At 38.7% G+C, this 16,901-nt stretch overlaps 1 protein-coding gene across 2 annotated transcripts in view; it reads left to right on the forward strand.

Annotated features, from left to right (window-relative positions):
* LOC143440362 (uncharacterized) overlaps positions 1 to 14,934 on the forward strand; it is a 180,997-nt gene extending 166,063 nt beyond the window's left edge. For both annotated transcript variants that reach the window (XR_013108100.1, XM_076927098.1), the window contains one exon: positions 11,262 to 14,934. Coding sequence is in view for 1 of the 2 variants with exons in the window: in XM_076927098.1 (XP_076783213.1) it covers positions 11,262 to 11,474 (213 nt within the window). In the remaining variant the exon portion in view is untranslated. The remainder of the gene's footprint in view (positions 1 to 11,261) is intronic.
* Positions 14,935 to 16,901: the final 1,967 nt, after the last annotated feature.

Consider the following 16,901-nt stretch of genomic DNA (forward strand, 5'->3'; position numbering starts at 1 on the left):
GATGCATATAGTTTTCTATGTGTAATCTACCTCGTGGATTTTATTCAGTCACAATAGTTTTACATATATGCTGAGTGACATCCCTTGTATACATTTTTGTTTTTATTTTAATTCTCATATTCAAGAAAGAAATGAAGGTTTTGGTTGCCAAGTGTAGCTCAGAGTATCGTGCATGATTCTCTGACTTCAATGTCTAGAAGAACATTAAAAGGAAAGAAAGGAAGAAAGAAAGAAAAAGAAGCAAGCAAACAAAGAGAGATAGTCTTTTGAAGGTAAAATCACCATTATTCTTATATTCTTGCATGTGAAGTCAGTTTTACCACCTTTCAACCATATTAATTGCCAACCTGAATAATAAATGCCCAGAGTACTCTGTTTGTCCTCTACCCAACATGCTCTGGTAAAGGGGTCATTATCTTGTGGAAAACCACCAACCACAAACCTGAAAGGATGAACGGAAGATAACAATCCTATGACTGGTCTGTAAACCTATGACTGTTATTATTATTTTCCTGAGTGTTTATATTGAATAAAGGAAGATAGTTTTGATATTTCTGGTGATTTCTATTTAAAAATTAAGAAAATAAAACCATGAAATTAGGATCCTTTCTTCTAATGGGATAGAAAAACCTACCTCATAGGAATCAAAATTAAATATAGCCCAAAAGTCTAGAGGTTCCAGACTGACTGAATACATCAATAAAAATAGTTTCACTGGGGTCCCATTTTTCTTCCCAAGATTGTAGCTTTGCTTTCTCCTCATTTGTCTTCACTCATCAGCAGTCGTTGCTTTATTTCCTTGCACAATCCTCAGACTCTGCTCTGACAGATCAGGCTGAATTCAAGCAACCATCTCCAGGTCAACAATGTGGTTAAATATTAGACTGAAATTCAGCCAAGGGCTTTGGTCAGAGCAGAGAAAGGGAAAGCCCTGTGCCAGGACATGGAACCAGGGTAGGCGAGAGGAGAATACCCAAATAAGTGGATGTAGGGAAAAGGGAACTCCCTGTGAAATATCCCAGGATGGGCAGTCATTCCTGCCAGTAGAGATTTTTTTCTTTTTTTCTTGAATATTTTCTTTATTTACATTCCAAACATTATCCCCTTTCCCACCTTTCCTTCCAGAATCCCCTATCCCATTCCCTTCCCCCTGCTTCTATGAGGGTGCTCTCCCACCCACCCACCCACCCACCCACTCCCACATCCCTGCCCTGGCATTCCCCCTACACTGGGACATCAAGCCTTCACAGGTCCGAGGGCCTCTTTTCCAATTGATAACCGACAAGACCATGTAGCAGAGGTGCTACATATGGGGCTGGAGCCAATGGTCCCTCCATGTGTACATGGTGGTTTAGTCCCTGGGAGCTCTGGGTGGTCTGGTTGATTGATATTGCTGTTCTATGGGGGTGAAAAACTCTTCAGTTCTTTCAGTATTTTCTCTAACTCCTCCATTGGGGATCCTATGTTCAGTCCAGTGGTTGGCTATAAGCATCCACCTCTGTATTTGTCAGGCTCTGGCAGAGCCTCTCAGGAGACACCTATTATCAGACTCCTGTCAGCAGACACTTCTTGGCATCAGCAATAGTGTCTGGCTCTGGTGTATGTATATGGGATGGATCCCCAGATGTGGCTGTTTCTGGATGGCCTTTCCTTTAGTATCTGTTCCACACTTTGTCCCTGCATTTTCTTTATACAGGAGCAATTCTGGGTTAAAAATTTGGAGATGAGTGGGTGGCCCCATTCCCAACTGGGGGCCTTGACTAACAACTAGATATGATCTTTACAGGTTCTCCCTTCACTTTGTTGGGCATTTCAGATAATCTCATCCCTGTTGGGTCTTGAGAGTATCTTGCTTTCCTGACATCTGGGAAATGCTGGTGGCCACCCCCAGGTCCCCATCCCTCATTGCTACACACCTCTGTTCAAATTTCTAACCCTCTGCATATCATCCTTGTTTCCTCCCATACCTAATCCTGTACCCCTTTTTCCTCCTTTCCCTCATCTCTTCCTCCCATGTCCCTGCTCCCCTCTACTTCACTTGAGAATTTTGTTCCCACTTTAAAGACAGACTGAAGCATCCACACTACCACAGAACTACCTCTCCTTTGTATGTGGAGATCATCTCATGCTAACATTGTCACAGGAACAAATTAAGAAAAGTTTTCTTGTCATAAACTAACTAGTCAGACTTAAAGTGATAATAATGAGAGATGAACAAAAGAGAAACAGATGAATATTTGGCCAAAATATCAAATTGTTGGTGATTTGGGGTTGATCATCTTGATAACCACCAATCTTCCACAGAAGTTTTCATCCATGCTTATTTTACAAAAATTATCTGAATTGTTTTAAATAGCACTAATTATCTGACAGGACATGGGTATTATTGTTCTGTGAAAACACTACCCATCTATAGGCAATCTCAGTGTTACCCTCCTCCAGGTCATTCCTTCCCACAATGTCTCCTCCATTCCTTCTTTCCTTCTTCTCTGTGGGGGTGAATCCATTGAGTATTCCCCCATCTTGACATATCAAATTTCTGCAGGGCTAGGCACATCTTCTCCCACTGAAGCCAGACAAAGAAGCCCAGCCAGAAGAACATATCCCAAAGACAGTCAACAGCTTTTGGAAGAGCCCTCACTCCAGTTGTTTCAGACCCACATGAAGACCCAGCTGCACATCTACTACATATGTGTTGGGAAGCCTAGCTACAGTCTGTGTATGTTTTTTGGTTAGTGGTTCAGTCTCTGAGAATCCCAAGGGTCAATGTTAGTTGACTCTGTAGGCCTTCTTGTATAGTTACTATCTCCTTTAAGGCCCTCAGTTTTCCCCCAACTCTTCCATAAGAATCCTTGAGCTCCATCCATTATTTGGCTGTGGGTCTCTGCATCCATAGAAGTCAGCTGATGGATGGACCCTCTCAGAGGACAGCCATGCTAGACTCCTGTCTGAAAACACGACAGAGTATCATTAATAGTATCTGGTACTTGCCTATGGGATGTGTCTTTAGTTTGACCAGTTATTGCTTGCCTATTCCCTGAGTCTCTGCTCCATCTCCTGCGCTTGCATTTTTTTTGTAGACAGAATACATTTGGGTTGAAAGTTGTGGGTGGGTTGGTGTCCCTATCACTCCACTGCGTTTCCTGCCTGGCTACAGGAGGTAGCCTCTTCAGGTTCCATATCTCCAATGGTATGATTCACAGCTAAGGTCATCCCCATTGATTCTTAGATGCCGCCTTTATTCCAGGTCTCTGGCATGTCCTTCAGATGCCCCCAATGCTGCTATGAATATAGTTGAGCAAGTGTCCCTGTGGCATAGTGGTGCTTTTTTGTTTTGAGTATATGCCTAGGGGAGGTATAGATGGGTCTTTAAGTAGAACACTGTTTTCTGATAAACTGCCACATTGATTTCCAAAGTGGTTATACAAGTTTGCACTCTCACCAGCAATGGAGAATTGTTTACGCCTTTTCCATATACTTGACAGTATGTGCTATCACTTGAGTTTTTGATCTTAGCCATTCTGGCTGGTGTAAAATGGAATCTCAGGGTTGTTTTGATTTGCATTTCTCTGATGACTTAGGACCTTGAACATTTCTTTTAGTGCTTCCGGGACATTTGAAATTACTTTGTTGACAATTTTCTTGTTAGCTTTGTATCCCATTTTTTTAAAATTGGGCTATTTGAGTTATTGATGTCTAACTTCTTGAGTTCTGAATAAATTTTAGATATTAGCCCCCTGTCAGATGTAGGGTCATTGAAGATTCTTTCCTAATCTATAGGCTACCATTTTGTCCTGTTGCCAGTGTCTTTTGCCTTGCAGAAGCTTTTTTAGTTTCACGAGTCCCATTTGTCAAGTGTTGATCTTAGAGCCTGAGCCATTGGTGTTCTCTTCAAGATGTCTCCTACACTAATATGTTCAAGGCTATTACTCATCTTCTGTTCTATGAGATTTAGTGTATCTAGTTTTATAGAGAGGTCTTTGATAGACTTGGACTTGAATTTTGTGCAGGATATTAGATAGATACTTATTTGCATTCTTCTACATGCAAACATCAAGTTAGACCAGCACAATTTGTTAAAGATGCTTTCTTCTTTCATTATATAGTGTTTAATTCTTTATCAAAAATCAAGTGTTGATAGGTGTGTGAGTTTATTTCAGGGTCTTCGATTCAATTCCATTGTTCAACTTGTCTGCACCTATATAAATACCATGCAGTTTTTATTAGTATTTCTCTGTAGTACAACTCGAGGTCAGGGATGGTGATACTTCTGGAAGTTCTTTTATTGTTCAGAATCATTTTAGCTATCCTGGGTTATTTGTTTCTCCATTTGAAGTCAAGAATTGCTCTGTCAAGCTCTGTCAAGAATTATGTTGGAATTTTGATGGGAATTGCATTGAATCTGTAAATTACTTTGTTAATATGGTCATTTTCACTATGTTAATACTTATAGACCCATGAGTATGGGAGATCTTTCCATCTTCTGATATCCTTCTCAATTTCTTTCTTCAGAAACTTGAAGTTCTTGTAATATCAGTTGTTCACTTGCTTCCTTACATTTACACCAAGACATTTTATATTATTTGTTGCTATTGTAAAGGATGTTGTTTCCTTAATTTCTTTCTAGACCCATTTATCCTTGTTTAAAAGAAGGCTACTGATTTTTTTTATTAATTTTTTTTTATCCAGCTTTCTTGATGATGGTGTTTATTGGCTGTAGGAGGTGATGGAATTTGGGGGGTCTCCAATGTATACTATCATATAATTCATAAATAGTGATACTTTGACCTCGTCCTTTCCAATTTACCTGGCCTTTTTTTTCTTGCTGCTTTTAATATTCTTTCTTTGTTCTGTACATTGTGTGTTTTTATTATTATATGGCAGGAAGATTTTTTTTGGTTCACTCTAATTGGTGTTCTATAAGCTTCTTATATGTTTATAGTCATCTCTTAAGTTTGGAAATTTTTCTTCTATGATTTTGTTGAAAATATTTTGTGGTCCTGGAGCTCGGACTTTTCACCTTCTTTTATTCCTCTTATTCTTTGATTATGTCTTTTCATAATATCCCAGATTTCCTCGATGTTTTGTATCTGGAAGTTTTTAGATTTAACTTGTTCTCTTTGACTGATATATCAGTTTCTTCTACTGTATCTCCTATGTCAGAGATTCTCTCTTCCATCTCCTGCATTCTGTTGGTGATGCTTGCATCTGTTGTTCCTGTTCTCTATTCTAGGTATTCCATTTGCAGAATTTCCTCAGTTTGTGTTTTTTTTTTTTTTTTTTTTTTTTTTTTTTTTTTTTTTTACTACTTTTATTTTCATTTTCAGGTCTTGAACAGTTTTATTTATTTCCTTTACCTATTTAATTGTAGTTTTCTGTGTTCTTCTAAGAAATTCATTCACTTCTTCTTTAAAGGCCTCTATCATCTTTATAAAATTGGGTTTAAAGTCATTTTCTTGGGCTTCGGTTATGTTAGGATATCCAGGGCTTGCTGTGTTCTAAAGATGTCATATTGCCCCTGATTTTGTTGATTATGTTCTTTTGAAGGCTTTTAGCTATCTGAATGGCTCTGGTCCCTGAATGTTCTTGTTGTAGTAGGGATTGGGAGGGAACTTAACCTTAATAGTCCTGGTGTGACTGGCCTCTGAAGGATATCCTTGGGCCCTATAGTTCTAGATCAGCAGGTCTAATGAATGTAGGCAGAGAGGTGGTGAGAGAATGGAGGTCCACTGGGGATCTGCTTTAGCAGACTTCTCAGATCAGCTTGGGGTGCCCGGTGGGACTCAGTGGGCAGAGAAGATGGATCTGAAAGAGAATCCAATCAGTATTGCCTTAGTATCCATAGGTCTGATGAAGGTGGGTGGAGAGGTGGTAGGAGACAAGCAGAAGGCTATGCAGGCTCTTCTGGTATATATGGTTTATAAATAAGAGTATTCATTCCTAGAAATGTCCTATTGTAAAGTAAAATATTACTTTAGAAACTATTATTCAATATACACAAAAATATCTCCACTATATCCTTAAAATCTCAGTAGATAGCTAAAATTAATCAGTTTATTTAAAAATGGAGAATGAATGAAACTGCAGGAAACCAGGAAAATAAAAAGGAACCATTATTGGGGGTGGGAAGAAGAGAAATAGAGTTTGAATAGCAGTGGACAAGTTTATCTGAAGGAGGGACTTGGAAAAATGGGGGGGGGAACTTTATACTTAGGGATGAGAAGGGAGATAAATACAGAAGGATGAAAACCACCAGAAAACACCTTTAAAAGTCATAAGGAGTCATAGTATTATTATCTGTCTAAAAATAACTATAATACAAGTAAATCTATGTATCCATACACAAATGTAGTTTAAATAAAATTTTCCCATCTAGGCTGAGAGTGCATCCATCCCCCAAGATCAATAAACCGAGTATCAAAACCCCAAGAGCAGGAATGAAGATCCAATCTTTCTTTTGAGTTGTTATCAGTGTTCTCCAAGAAACTCCCAAAATATTAAAGGTTACCGCATGTTACCCTTGGTTGTCCCTGCTCTGGAGATGCAACTTAAGTTGCTATTGCAGAAGACACTAATGACACAGGACTCAGAGGACAAAGTTGTATCTGACCTCAAAGCCTCCTGCCTGAGGATTAGCTTTCATAGTATCAGAAACATGGAAGCTTCTAAAATAGAGAAGCAGCCAATAGTCCTACCCAGCTATGATGTCTATGAAATCCAACCACTACCAGGTACAATAATCCTCAAGGTGCAATAGTGGCATATATATATTGGCCATAACTAATAGCTCTCTAATTGGACTTAGGACCTTCTCAACAAGAAGAAAATAATGCTTAATAGTGGAAACCTGGGATTAGTGGATCTTGGAGGAGAACATATACCCACCCCTTTACTAAACTAGCATAATCTCCAACTACATTCTAAATATTTATGCTATATCCCCAAATAAGTCTAATTCTTACCATCATCAAGGACATTTCTCTTACCAAGACATAGAAATCATTACAGAAAACCTCTGCCAGAGTCACGAGAAGATTCTCAAAAAATACGAACTGTATTTCTATAACTGTTGCTATCTATGCTAAGCAATATGCATGTGTGGGGAAAATCGATTTAAGGTCAAAGTCTACCATGTCCAGATAACTCCTCTGAGTTCAGCACAAGATGAAGGACTTCCTTTTCTAGCAAGCCTTCCTGCTCTGCCAGAAGTTATCTGGAAAGTCTGACCTGACCACCACACCCTCTATCTGAGGAACGTCACATAGTTCCTGGAAAAACTACAAGTTTAACTCCTCCCTCCTCCACATAAGAACCTGCCCAGCAAGTACCTGGGATTCCTGGAATGGCTCTCCATGCAAATGAGGCATTCACAGTACATTAAGCTCCAGCCAGTGATTTACATTTTTACCTTAAAAACTCCTTTTCATTCTCCAAGGTTCATATATAGCTCTTGTCCACCCTGAATAAACTGTATGCACCCAAGCTGTTTCACTGAATATTGATTAAGAGAGCTGTTTCACTCAGTACCTTCTGAAAGAGCTATAACAGTAAAAATCCCTAGAAAATTTCTCCTCCTGGTACCCCAGCACCTACTACCAGACCAGGATCCTGTAAAAATCCATTTATTCTGGATTCACTTCATCCTTCCAAAGTGGTGTGTAGGGGGCCTGGAAACCCTAAGGGAAGAAGCAGAACTCTCAAGCACATGCATTAACCTATCACAGTGAAAGAATGTAGAAAATGGTACTAAAGAAGTGTCTCTAGCCACAATGGAAATTCATACTTTCACTCACGCTCGACTTAGTACAACTCCTTGAGATGTGACCATATCTAAATTCTAGGCAACACCAATAAAATCCAACTGCATGCTCAGATAAGAAACAAGTCTGAGGATTACTTTTGCTGGTCTATATCACAGCAAGGAGTCAACATTATAACAGATTAACCTGAAAGGAAAAAATCTATCAAGGTAACATTTAAATTCTCAACATCTGTGCTCTAAACACCATGGCCCCCAAGTTTGTCAAAGAAATACTGCTATAACTTAAATCACATATTGACAGTCACAACCTGACACTAGAAGACTCCAATACCATATTATTAACAATGGACAGGTTATCCAGACAAAAACTAAACACAGAAATACTAGAGCCAACAGATATGATAAAGCCAATGGACCTAACAAAATATTTCTCTCTCTCTCTCTCTCTCTCTCTCTCTCTCTCTCTCTCTCTCTCTCTCTCTCTCATACACTCTCTTTTCTCCTTCTTCTCCTTCTCCTTCTCCTTCTCCTTCTCCTTCTCCTTCTCCTTCTCCTTCTCCTTCTCCTTCTCCTTCTCCTTCTCCTTTTCTCCTTCTCCTTCTCCTTCCTCCTCCTCCTCCTCCTTCTTCTTCTTCTCCTTCTTCTCCTTCTCCTTCTCCTTCTCCTTCCTTCTCCTCCTCCTCCTTCTCCCTCCTCCTCCTCCTCCTCCTCCTCCTCCTCCTCCTCCTCCTCCTCCTCCTCCTCCTCCTCCTCCTCCTCCTCCTCCTCCTTCTTCTTCTTCTTCTTCTTCTTCTTCTTCTTCTTCTTCTTCTTCTTCTTCTCAGCACCTTACAGCACATTCTCCAAAACTGGCCACATAATCTGCCATAAAGCAAGTCTCAAGAAATAGAAAAAAAAATTGAAATAACTCCTGAAACTTATCAGACCACCATAGATTAAACCTGAACATCATCAATAACAGAAACAACAGAAAGCTTGCAAACTCATAGAAACTGAACAACTCTACTAAATGAAAAATTGGTCAAGGCAGAGATCATGAAAGAAATAAAGACTTCCTAGATTTCAATGAATATGAACACACAGCATACCTCACTTATGGTACCCAATGAAAGCAGTGCTAAAAGTTCATAGCAGTAAGTGCCTCCACTAAAAACTGGAGTGACCTTATAAACATAAGTTAATAACACATCTGAAATCTAAAAAGAAAGAATGAAAAGAAGAAATCACACTCAAGAGTAGTAGATGGCAAGAAATAATCAAACACATGGATGAAATCAATAAAATAAACACCAATGTAAAAAAAATCAATGAAAAAAAGTTGGTTCTTTGAAGAAAAAAACAAGATAGACAAACCAACTAAATTGACTAAAAGGCAGAAAAAGACTATCCGGGAAAATCAGAATAAAAAAAAGGGGGTCATAATAAGAGACACAAAATGAAGTCTAGAGAATTGTAAGGACATACTTTAAAATCCTGTATTTCACCAAACTAGAAAATCTAAGAGTAATGACTAACTTTTTTGATATGTGCCACTTACCAAAGTTAAATCAAGATCAGATAAATAATTTAAATAGACCCATAGCCACCTAGGGAATAGAAGCTGTCATTCAAAGTCCCTCAATCTAAAATAGGCAATGGCCAGATGGTTTTAGCACAGAATTCTACCAGACTTTTAAAGATAAGTTAATACCAACATTTCTCAAATTAATTCACAAAATAGAAACAGGAGAAACATTGATCAATTTATTTAATGAGACTAGTTACTCTGTTTTGCAAACCACATAAAGATTCAACAAAGAAAGAGAATTACAGACCAATTTCTCTTATGTGGTTAGATGCAAAAATACTCAATAAAATACTTTCAAAATGAATTCAAAATGATCATCCATCATGATCATGTAGACTTTATTTCAGAGATGCAGAGATGGTACAATACATGAAAATCACTAGATGTATCTATTATATAAACAAACTGAGAGAAAACCCCCACAATCAACTCATTAGATGTAGAAAAGGTTTTTGACAATTCCAACAACCTTTCATGATAAAAGTCCAGGAAAGAGTAAGAATACAAAAGACATACCTAAATATAATAAAGGCAATTTCCAGCTAGCTTATAGTCAGCATCAAATAAAGTGGAGAGAAATTGCTGAACACTATCCTGCTGACCCTCTCTGTTACAAATTCACTCATCATCGTGGTGCCCACTAGAGTGCGGTGGGTTCATCCTGGATGTCTTCTGCCTGCCCAGCACTGTGAGGACGAATCTATTTTCAATTTAAAAAAAAAAAAAAAAAAAAAGAGGTACCACAGAGCACTCCCCTGCCTATTCCATTGCACTGTGTGAAGAAAAGTAAGATGACAACCATAAGCACATGGGCACTCCACACACACATAATTGACCTGTGATTTAATTTAGTCTTGTATTCTCTTGTATTCTGGAGCAGTGAGAAATATATTTGTTTTATTTATAATCCAGCGAGTCTATGGAATTTCATTATAGCTCCCTGGTTAGACTAAGACACAATATCTACAAGAACCTTGGCTTGCTATGATAAATCCAGTTCCTACCAAGTGAAAGTCTCACTGTAGTGCTGACTGCTATTCACTTAAAGTTGTAAGTAACGAATTTTTGCATTTCCAATATTACTATTTCAGTTGTACCTACCTGTGTTGTGTTTGTTTACACAACTGATGAATGTTCAGGGAAACTGACTAAAGACATTAATGGCTGTGGGTGACATTATGGCCTTCATGAAACTGGCCTAGACACTGTCTCATTCTTTCTACCACATTAGGATGAAGAAGCCATTACCTCTGAACAAAACAATCAGGTCCTCAAAAGATAAGCAGTTTCCCTGTGCCTTGAATTCGAATCACAAATTAAACTACCTCTAGAACTATCAAAATGAACATAGAATAACCAAATGCTGTCATGGAGGGAGTGAGGAGGAAATTTTAGAAGTATGAGAATCATAGTGTAACAACATGTGTTAAAGGTATAGGTTCCCTGGATGGTAAGTGATAAAGTACTGTCCAGTTTGATGAGTCTCTATTAAGGACAGATTATCCTTTTGGAGCAACTGGAGCTATTCAATTACTTAAAAGTACAGTGTCACAAGACTAAAACTACAAATGTCCGAGCATCTTCTAAACATGTTCACAGGGATGATTTTGCCATTTAAAAAGTCAGCATGAAAATTAAAATCAATGACCTATCTTATTTCTTTTGATTACCGAAATAAAAAGAAATGATGTTGCATTGCTTTTTGCTCCTATGGTCGTGTTGACTGTTATCAATGGAGATATTAAATGAGTACAATGCAAAAAGAAATCCACCCGACAAAATATTGAGTACCTAAGAGTAAAGCTGTGTGATTCTTTATTTGCTGTCAGAGTTTTTGCTGCCAATTGACAGACACCATACAAGATATGCGTGTCAGCCTATGGGCAAACAACAATTTCTAACACTACTAATGGTACTCTGTTATGCTTGCAGACGGAAGCACGTAGTCCTCTGAGAGGCTCCACCCAGAAGCTGACTCAGACAGATACAGACACCCACAGCCAAACAGTGGATGGAGCTTGGGGACTCTTATGGAAGAATAGGAGGAAGGATTGCAGTCCTGAAAGGAATAGGAACTCCACAGGAAGACCAACAGAGTCAGCTAACCTGGACCCTTGGGGCTCTCAGAGACTGAACCACCAATGAAAGAACATACACGGCCTGGACATAGGCCTCCCTGCTCCTATGTAGCAGAGGTTCAGCTCGGTCTTCATGTTGGTCCTGAACAACTGGAATGGAGCTATCCCTAAAGCTATTGCCTGTCTGTGAGATATGTTCTGCTAGTTGGGCTGCCCTGTCTGGCCTCAGTGGGAGAGAAAGTGCCTAACTTCACAGAGACTTAAAGTGCCTGGGTGGGGGGATATACCCAGGGGGTCCCCACCCACTCAAAGGAGAAGGAGGGTGGGGTAAGGATTGTGGGAGGGAGTTCCCGGGAGGCAGGTCAGTAAGTAGGATGTAAAGTGAATAAGTAAAAAAAATATATATAAATTAAATTAAATTTAAAATAATTTTCTCCTCATTAGTAAGTTTTGCTTCTCTATACACATAAATTCTTTAAAGAGTTGTTTCAAATGTTTCAGGTGCACTGCTTATATATTTCAGTTATGCACCATAAAGAATGGTTGTAATAAAATGATGGTGTGAAAATAGATGAGGACTAGTCAAGGACTCACTGCCAAACTTTCAAAGCTTTCGTTAAATGCTCATATGCACTTAAAAATCTTTTGGTGTTCTCAGGTGTGTTAAAATGAGCAGTATACTTAGATGCCTTTTTTTTTTTTTAAATTACTGGAGCCTTTTGGAAAACAAATGTTCTCTTTCTACAATCTTCCAAAACCAAAGCAAAAATAATCCTTGTCCAGCCTTTCCAGAGACAGGTTGAGCCTCTTAGATTCCAATCCAGCTACGTCAGAGAGGATAAGGTAAAGAAGCAGCAGATCTCCAAGCAGAACTTTGAGTAAAATATTTTCAGAAGACAGCTACAGTTCCTGGCATGGTGATATGTTCCAATTTTCCACATTGACTTAAAGGTTTTGTTTGATATAAAGGTCACAAAACAAACAGAAATTATAACTTGGAGTCCACGAATAGCTCAGGTGATATAGTTGCATGATTAGAATGCATTCTTAGTGGGTATCCATGTCCCAGCAGCTATGTGCCTTCAGATTACACTCTGTCAGCTTAAGGATACTGCGTTCCACACAAAACATACCCTGTGGCTTCCTACTTCTTAACATTGTTTTGATTATCCTGTATATGAGTTTTGCCAGTTGAGGCAGGTTCTCACTGTAGAGCCTTATCTAGCTTGAAACTTTTATGTACACCAGCCTGTCCTTGGATTTAGGACAATCTAACTACGGCTACTTCCTGTGTGCTAGAACTACAAATCAACATTATAACCAGGCTTTAAAGCTGATACATTTTAAAAAGAAAATTATGCTCAACTGTCTTCTTTATAGAAAAAGTGTTAGTTAGCTTGATTCTTATATATTTAGTAACCAGTAGCTAATACTTCCTTTAACAAAGAATAGGAATTTTAGGGTGAGGCTGCCTGAATTGTATGCAATCCAATGGGAAAAAAAAGAAAAGAAAAGAGAAGAAAGAAAGACATACATCTGAACCATCTCAGATAATACTATAGATATTTGTGATGACAGCTCTTGAATCTACAAATCCAAGGTGTATCCTACATTAGTTTACTCAAAGGGTGGTGTATTAGTAGCACTTTGTATCATGAAAACCTAAAATACAGACCTTAAGAAAGGTTAATCTAAATTCACAGATGACAGGAAATGTCATGAAGTCTCTGGTACATTTCTAATCTTTTGAATTTCACATGACATGCCCCTTTATGCTCCTAGAATAGACAGAATATTGGATGGACCATTGCTCAGACCCACTGAACTAATTCTTCTGCTTTTAACTAAAGTCTTCTATTTCTTTGAAAAGACCTCGTTTAAATTGCAGATGAATCTGGTCTGGGGAAAGGTGTCCCTAAAGAGAAAGTAACGTAAGTGCCCATGTTAGTGTTATCTTACTGTGTGCACAGGATAAATCTAGGGGAGATTGAACTAATCTAAAGTTCAACATCTGTTTCATTCAAAGAGGAACATTTGAAATTCAATGCAAAGAAGGACTTTCCAGCCTGGCTTTTATTCTGAACAACTAATTGCAGCAGTCAGCTTTCAATTTTTTGAGTCCATAAAGCCCTATAGCGAGCCCCAATAACAGTCCCATAAAGTAGCATTACATGCTGATGTGTATATTATCGGTTCCTTGCAGTTTTGAGTAGGAGCCATATTCTATAATTTTATAAATTTTTGAATTTAGTAATAGTGGACATCAGTAGTATCACAGTGACGATACCATTTGGGATTAAAACATATTTCATATTGATATTTCTCTCTCTCTCTTTTTTTTTTCCTGAGTGATTTTGAGCAAGTTACAGACTTTTTTTCTGTTTAAAGTGGGATTGTAAATAATATCAGTTATGTTGAGAACACTAGTGAACAAGTGTGTCGGCACCATTAAAAAAAAATAGTATATCTTAGCTCTTAGTACAAGAGCTGGTAAAGAGTGAGGGATCAAAGCTTGCTAACTGTAATTAAGCATCATCATAACATTTTAATTCAGAACTGACCTCTAGATTTAGTAGTTTGGTTTATAGAACACATACATCAGGCAATGCTGCTTATTTATGGAAACTTATCTCTGAATCCAATGCACAAGTTCCCCTAAATCCACTCTTTTTTTTTTTCTTCAGCAGTGTTTGGATGGAACATATCCCAGGACTCTCTTTATTTAAACTTTAAGCCTCCTTCTGGTTTCTCCTGTCATGGCCTCCAAGATTATCTGTTTGTAATCCAGACTTCAGGACTGGCCAGTCTCATTTTGCCTTTAGTTTCATATTGCTAACCTGCGGTGGCTTCCCATATTTCTCAGAGTACTCCAACCCGGTGGAGGCTGCTACCAGCTTCCTAGGCAACCTACACCCGTGGGCCTCCTACATTTACAGTTTTCCTGAGACACATAGCTCTGCTGTGGGCTACTTGTTTCCTGAGCTGGCTAACGAAAAGCATGGAACCTGTCAGTGTCTACTGAAGACACAAAAAAAAGCCCTACGCCTGCCCTGTCCAGACACACAGATGTTTTCTTAAGATGACGGTGGTAAAATTTAGAATGCCATGGAAATGGTGCTGGCCCTGGAGAAGGGCCAGAACTAGGCCCTTCTAGATTGTGATGAACTGAGAGTTTAGTCCTCACCCTCAGAACTTCTTGGAGCTCCACCTCTCTGAAGAGGAAGTGAAACTCACCAAGCAGATGCATGACCACCTGTCCAATTTCTACAGATTGGCAGGCCTAAGCCTTTACTGAGCACATGCCTTTTCAAATGGCTAGCCTTCAAACGCCTGGGACATGCATGGGTTTGTCTTAGCCAGTCTCAGACTCCTGCCAGAGCCTCTTCAGCCGCTAGGTAGCATTGTAATTGCCACGTAGCCTCTCCTAACCTGCGGAGTAAATGAAAATAAACAGAATATGTATACTTCTGACATTTTCTGATATGCAAATGTTTGGCACGATGAAATAAAAAACATTTTCCTCTTTGTCTTAAAGTGTTCATATTTCAACATTGCTACCACTGTTGCTCACACGAATTCAGCTGAGTCACAGTTTATGCTTAGTTTTCCAGGCTTGTTTCCTTATGGTATACAGACTCCTAAAAGCAGAGGGCTCACCATTGTATGTGCTATGCTTCTCCCACTTGATAATGCTGTTTTTTTTCTTACATAATGTCTGAGGCACTCTTTGATTTGTACACAAAATGTTAGGGTGATATATATATATATATATATATATATATAGAGAGAGAGAGAGAGAGTGGCACAGCTGCAATTCCAGCACTCAGGAGGCTGAGACAGGGGAAACACAAGATTGGAGTCAGTTTAATATATATATATATATATATATATATATATATATATATATATATATATATATATATAGAGAGAGAGAGAGAGAGAGAGAGAGAAATTTTAGAGATAAAAGCTATCATTATGGTCCACTGATGCAACGGAAAATAGACTTGACAATATAATCTTTTTTTATTGGATATTTTATTTACATTTCAGATGTTTCCCCCTTACCCCATATCCCTCCCAGCCCAGGAACCCCCTATTCCATTCCTCCTCCTCCTGCTTCTATGAGGATGTACTCCCCATTTACCCCCACTCCCACCTCTCCACCCTCAAATTCCCCCACACTCGGCATCTAGCCTTCATGGGACCAAGAATCTCCTCTTCCATTTATGCCCAACAAGGCCATCCTCCCCTACATATACAGCTGGAGCCATGGGTCCAGCTCCCTATGTGCTCCCAGGTCCCAGGCTAGTGGTTTAGACTCTGGAAGCTCTGGACATTTCTTTAGGTGCTTCTTGGTCATTCGAGTTTCTTCAGTTGAGAATTCTTTGTTTAGCTCTGTACCCTATTTTTAATAGGACTATTTGGTTGTCTGGAGTCTAATTTCTTGAGTTCTTTGTATATATTGGATATTAGCCCTCTATCGGATATAAGATTGGTAAAGATCTTTTCCCAATCTGTTGGTTGCCATTTTGTCCCATTGACAGTGTCCTTTGCCTTACAGAAGCTTTGCAATTTTATGAGGTCCCATTTGTCAATTCTTGATCTAGAGCATAAGCCATTGGTGTTCTGTTCAGGAACTTTTCCCCTGTGCCTAGGTATTTGAGGGTCTTCCCCACCTTCTCTTCTATTAGCTTCAGTGTATCTGGTTTTATGTGAAGGTCCTTTATCCACTTGGACTTGAGTTTTGTACAAGGAGATAAGAACGGATTGATTTGCATTATTCTACATGCTGATCTCCAGCTGGACCAGCACCATTTGTTGAAAATGCTGTTCTTTATCCACTGGATAATTTTAGCTTCTTTGTCAAAGATCAAGTGACCATAGGTGTATGGATTCATTTCTGGGTCTTCAATTCTGTTCCATTGATCTTCCTGCCTGTCTCTGTACCAATACCATGCAGTTTTTATCACTATTGCTCTGTAGTACAGTTTGAGGTCAGGGATGGTGATTTCCCCAGAATTTCTTTTATTGTTGAGAATAGTTCATGATATACTGGATTTTTTGTTATTCAAAATGAATTTGCAAATTGCTCTTTCTATGTCTATGAAGAATTGAGTTGAGATTTTAATGAGGATTGCATTGAATCTGTAGATTGCTTTTGGCAAAATGGCCATTTATACTATATTAATCCTGCCAATCCATGGGCACGAGAGATCTTTCCATCTTCTGAGATCTTCTATTTCTTTCTTCAGAGACTTGAAGTTCTTGTCATACAGATCTTTCACTTGCTTGGTTAGATTCACACCAAGGTATTTTATGTTATTTGTGACTATTGTGAAGGGTGTCATTTCCCTAATTTTTTTTCTCAGCCTGTTTATCCTTCGAGTAGAGGAAGACTACTGACTTGTTTGAGTTGATTTTATATCCAGCCACTTTGCTGAAGTTGTTTATCAGGTTTAGGAGTTCTGTGGTGGAAGTTTTAGTGTCACTTAAG

The sequence above is a fragment of the Arvicanthis niloticus genome, chromosome 29, assembly GCF_011762505.2.
Source record: "Arvicanthis niloticus isolate mArvNil1 chromosome 29, mArvNil1.pat.X, whole genome shotgun sequence".
Taxonomy (NCBI): Eukaryota; Metazoa; Chordata; class Mammalia; order Rodentia; family Muridae; genus Arvicanthis; species Arvicanthis niloticus.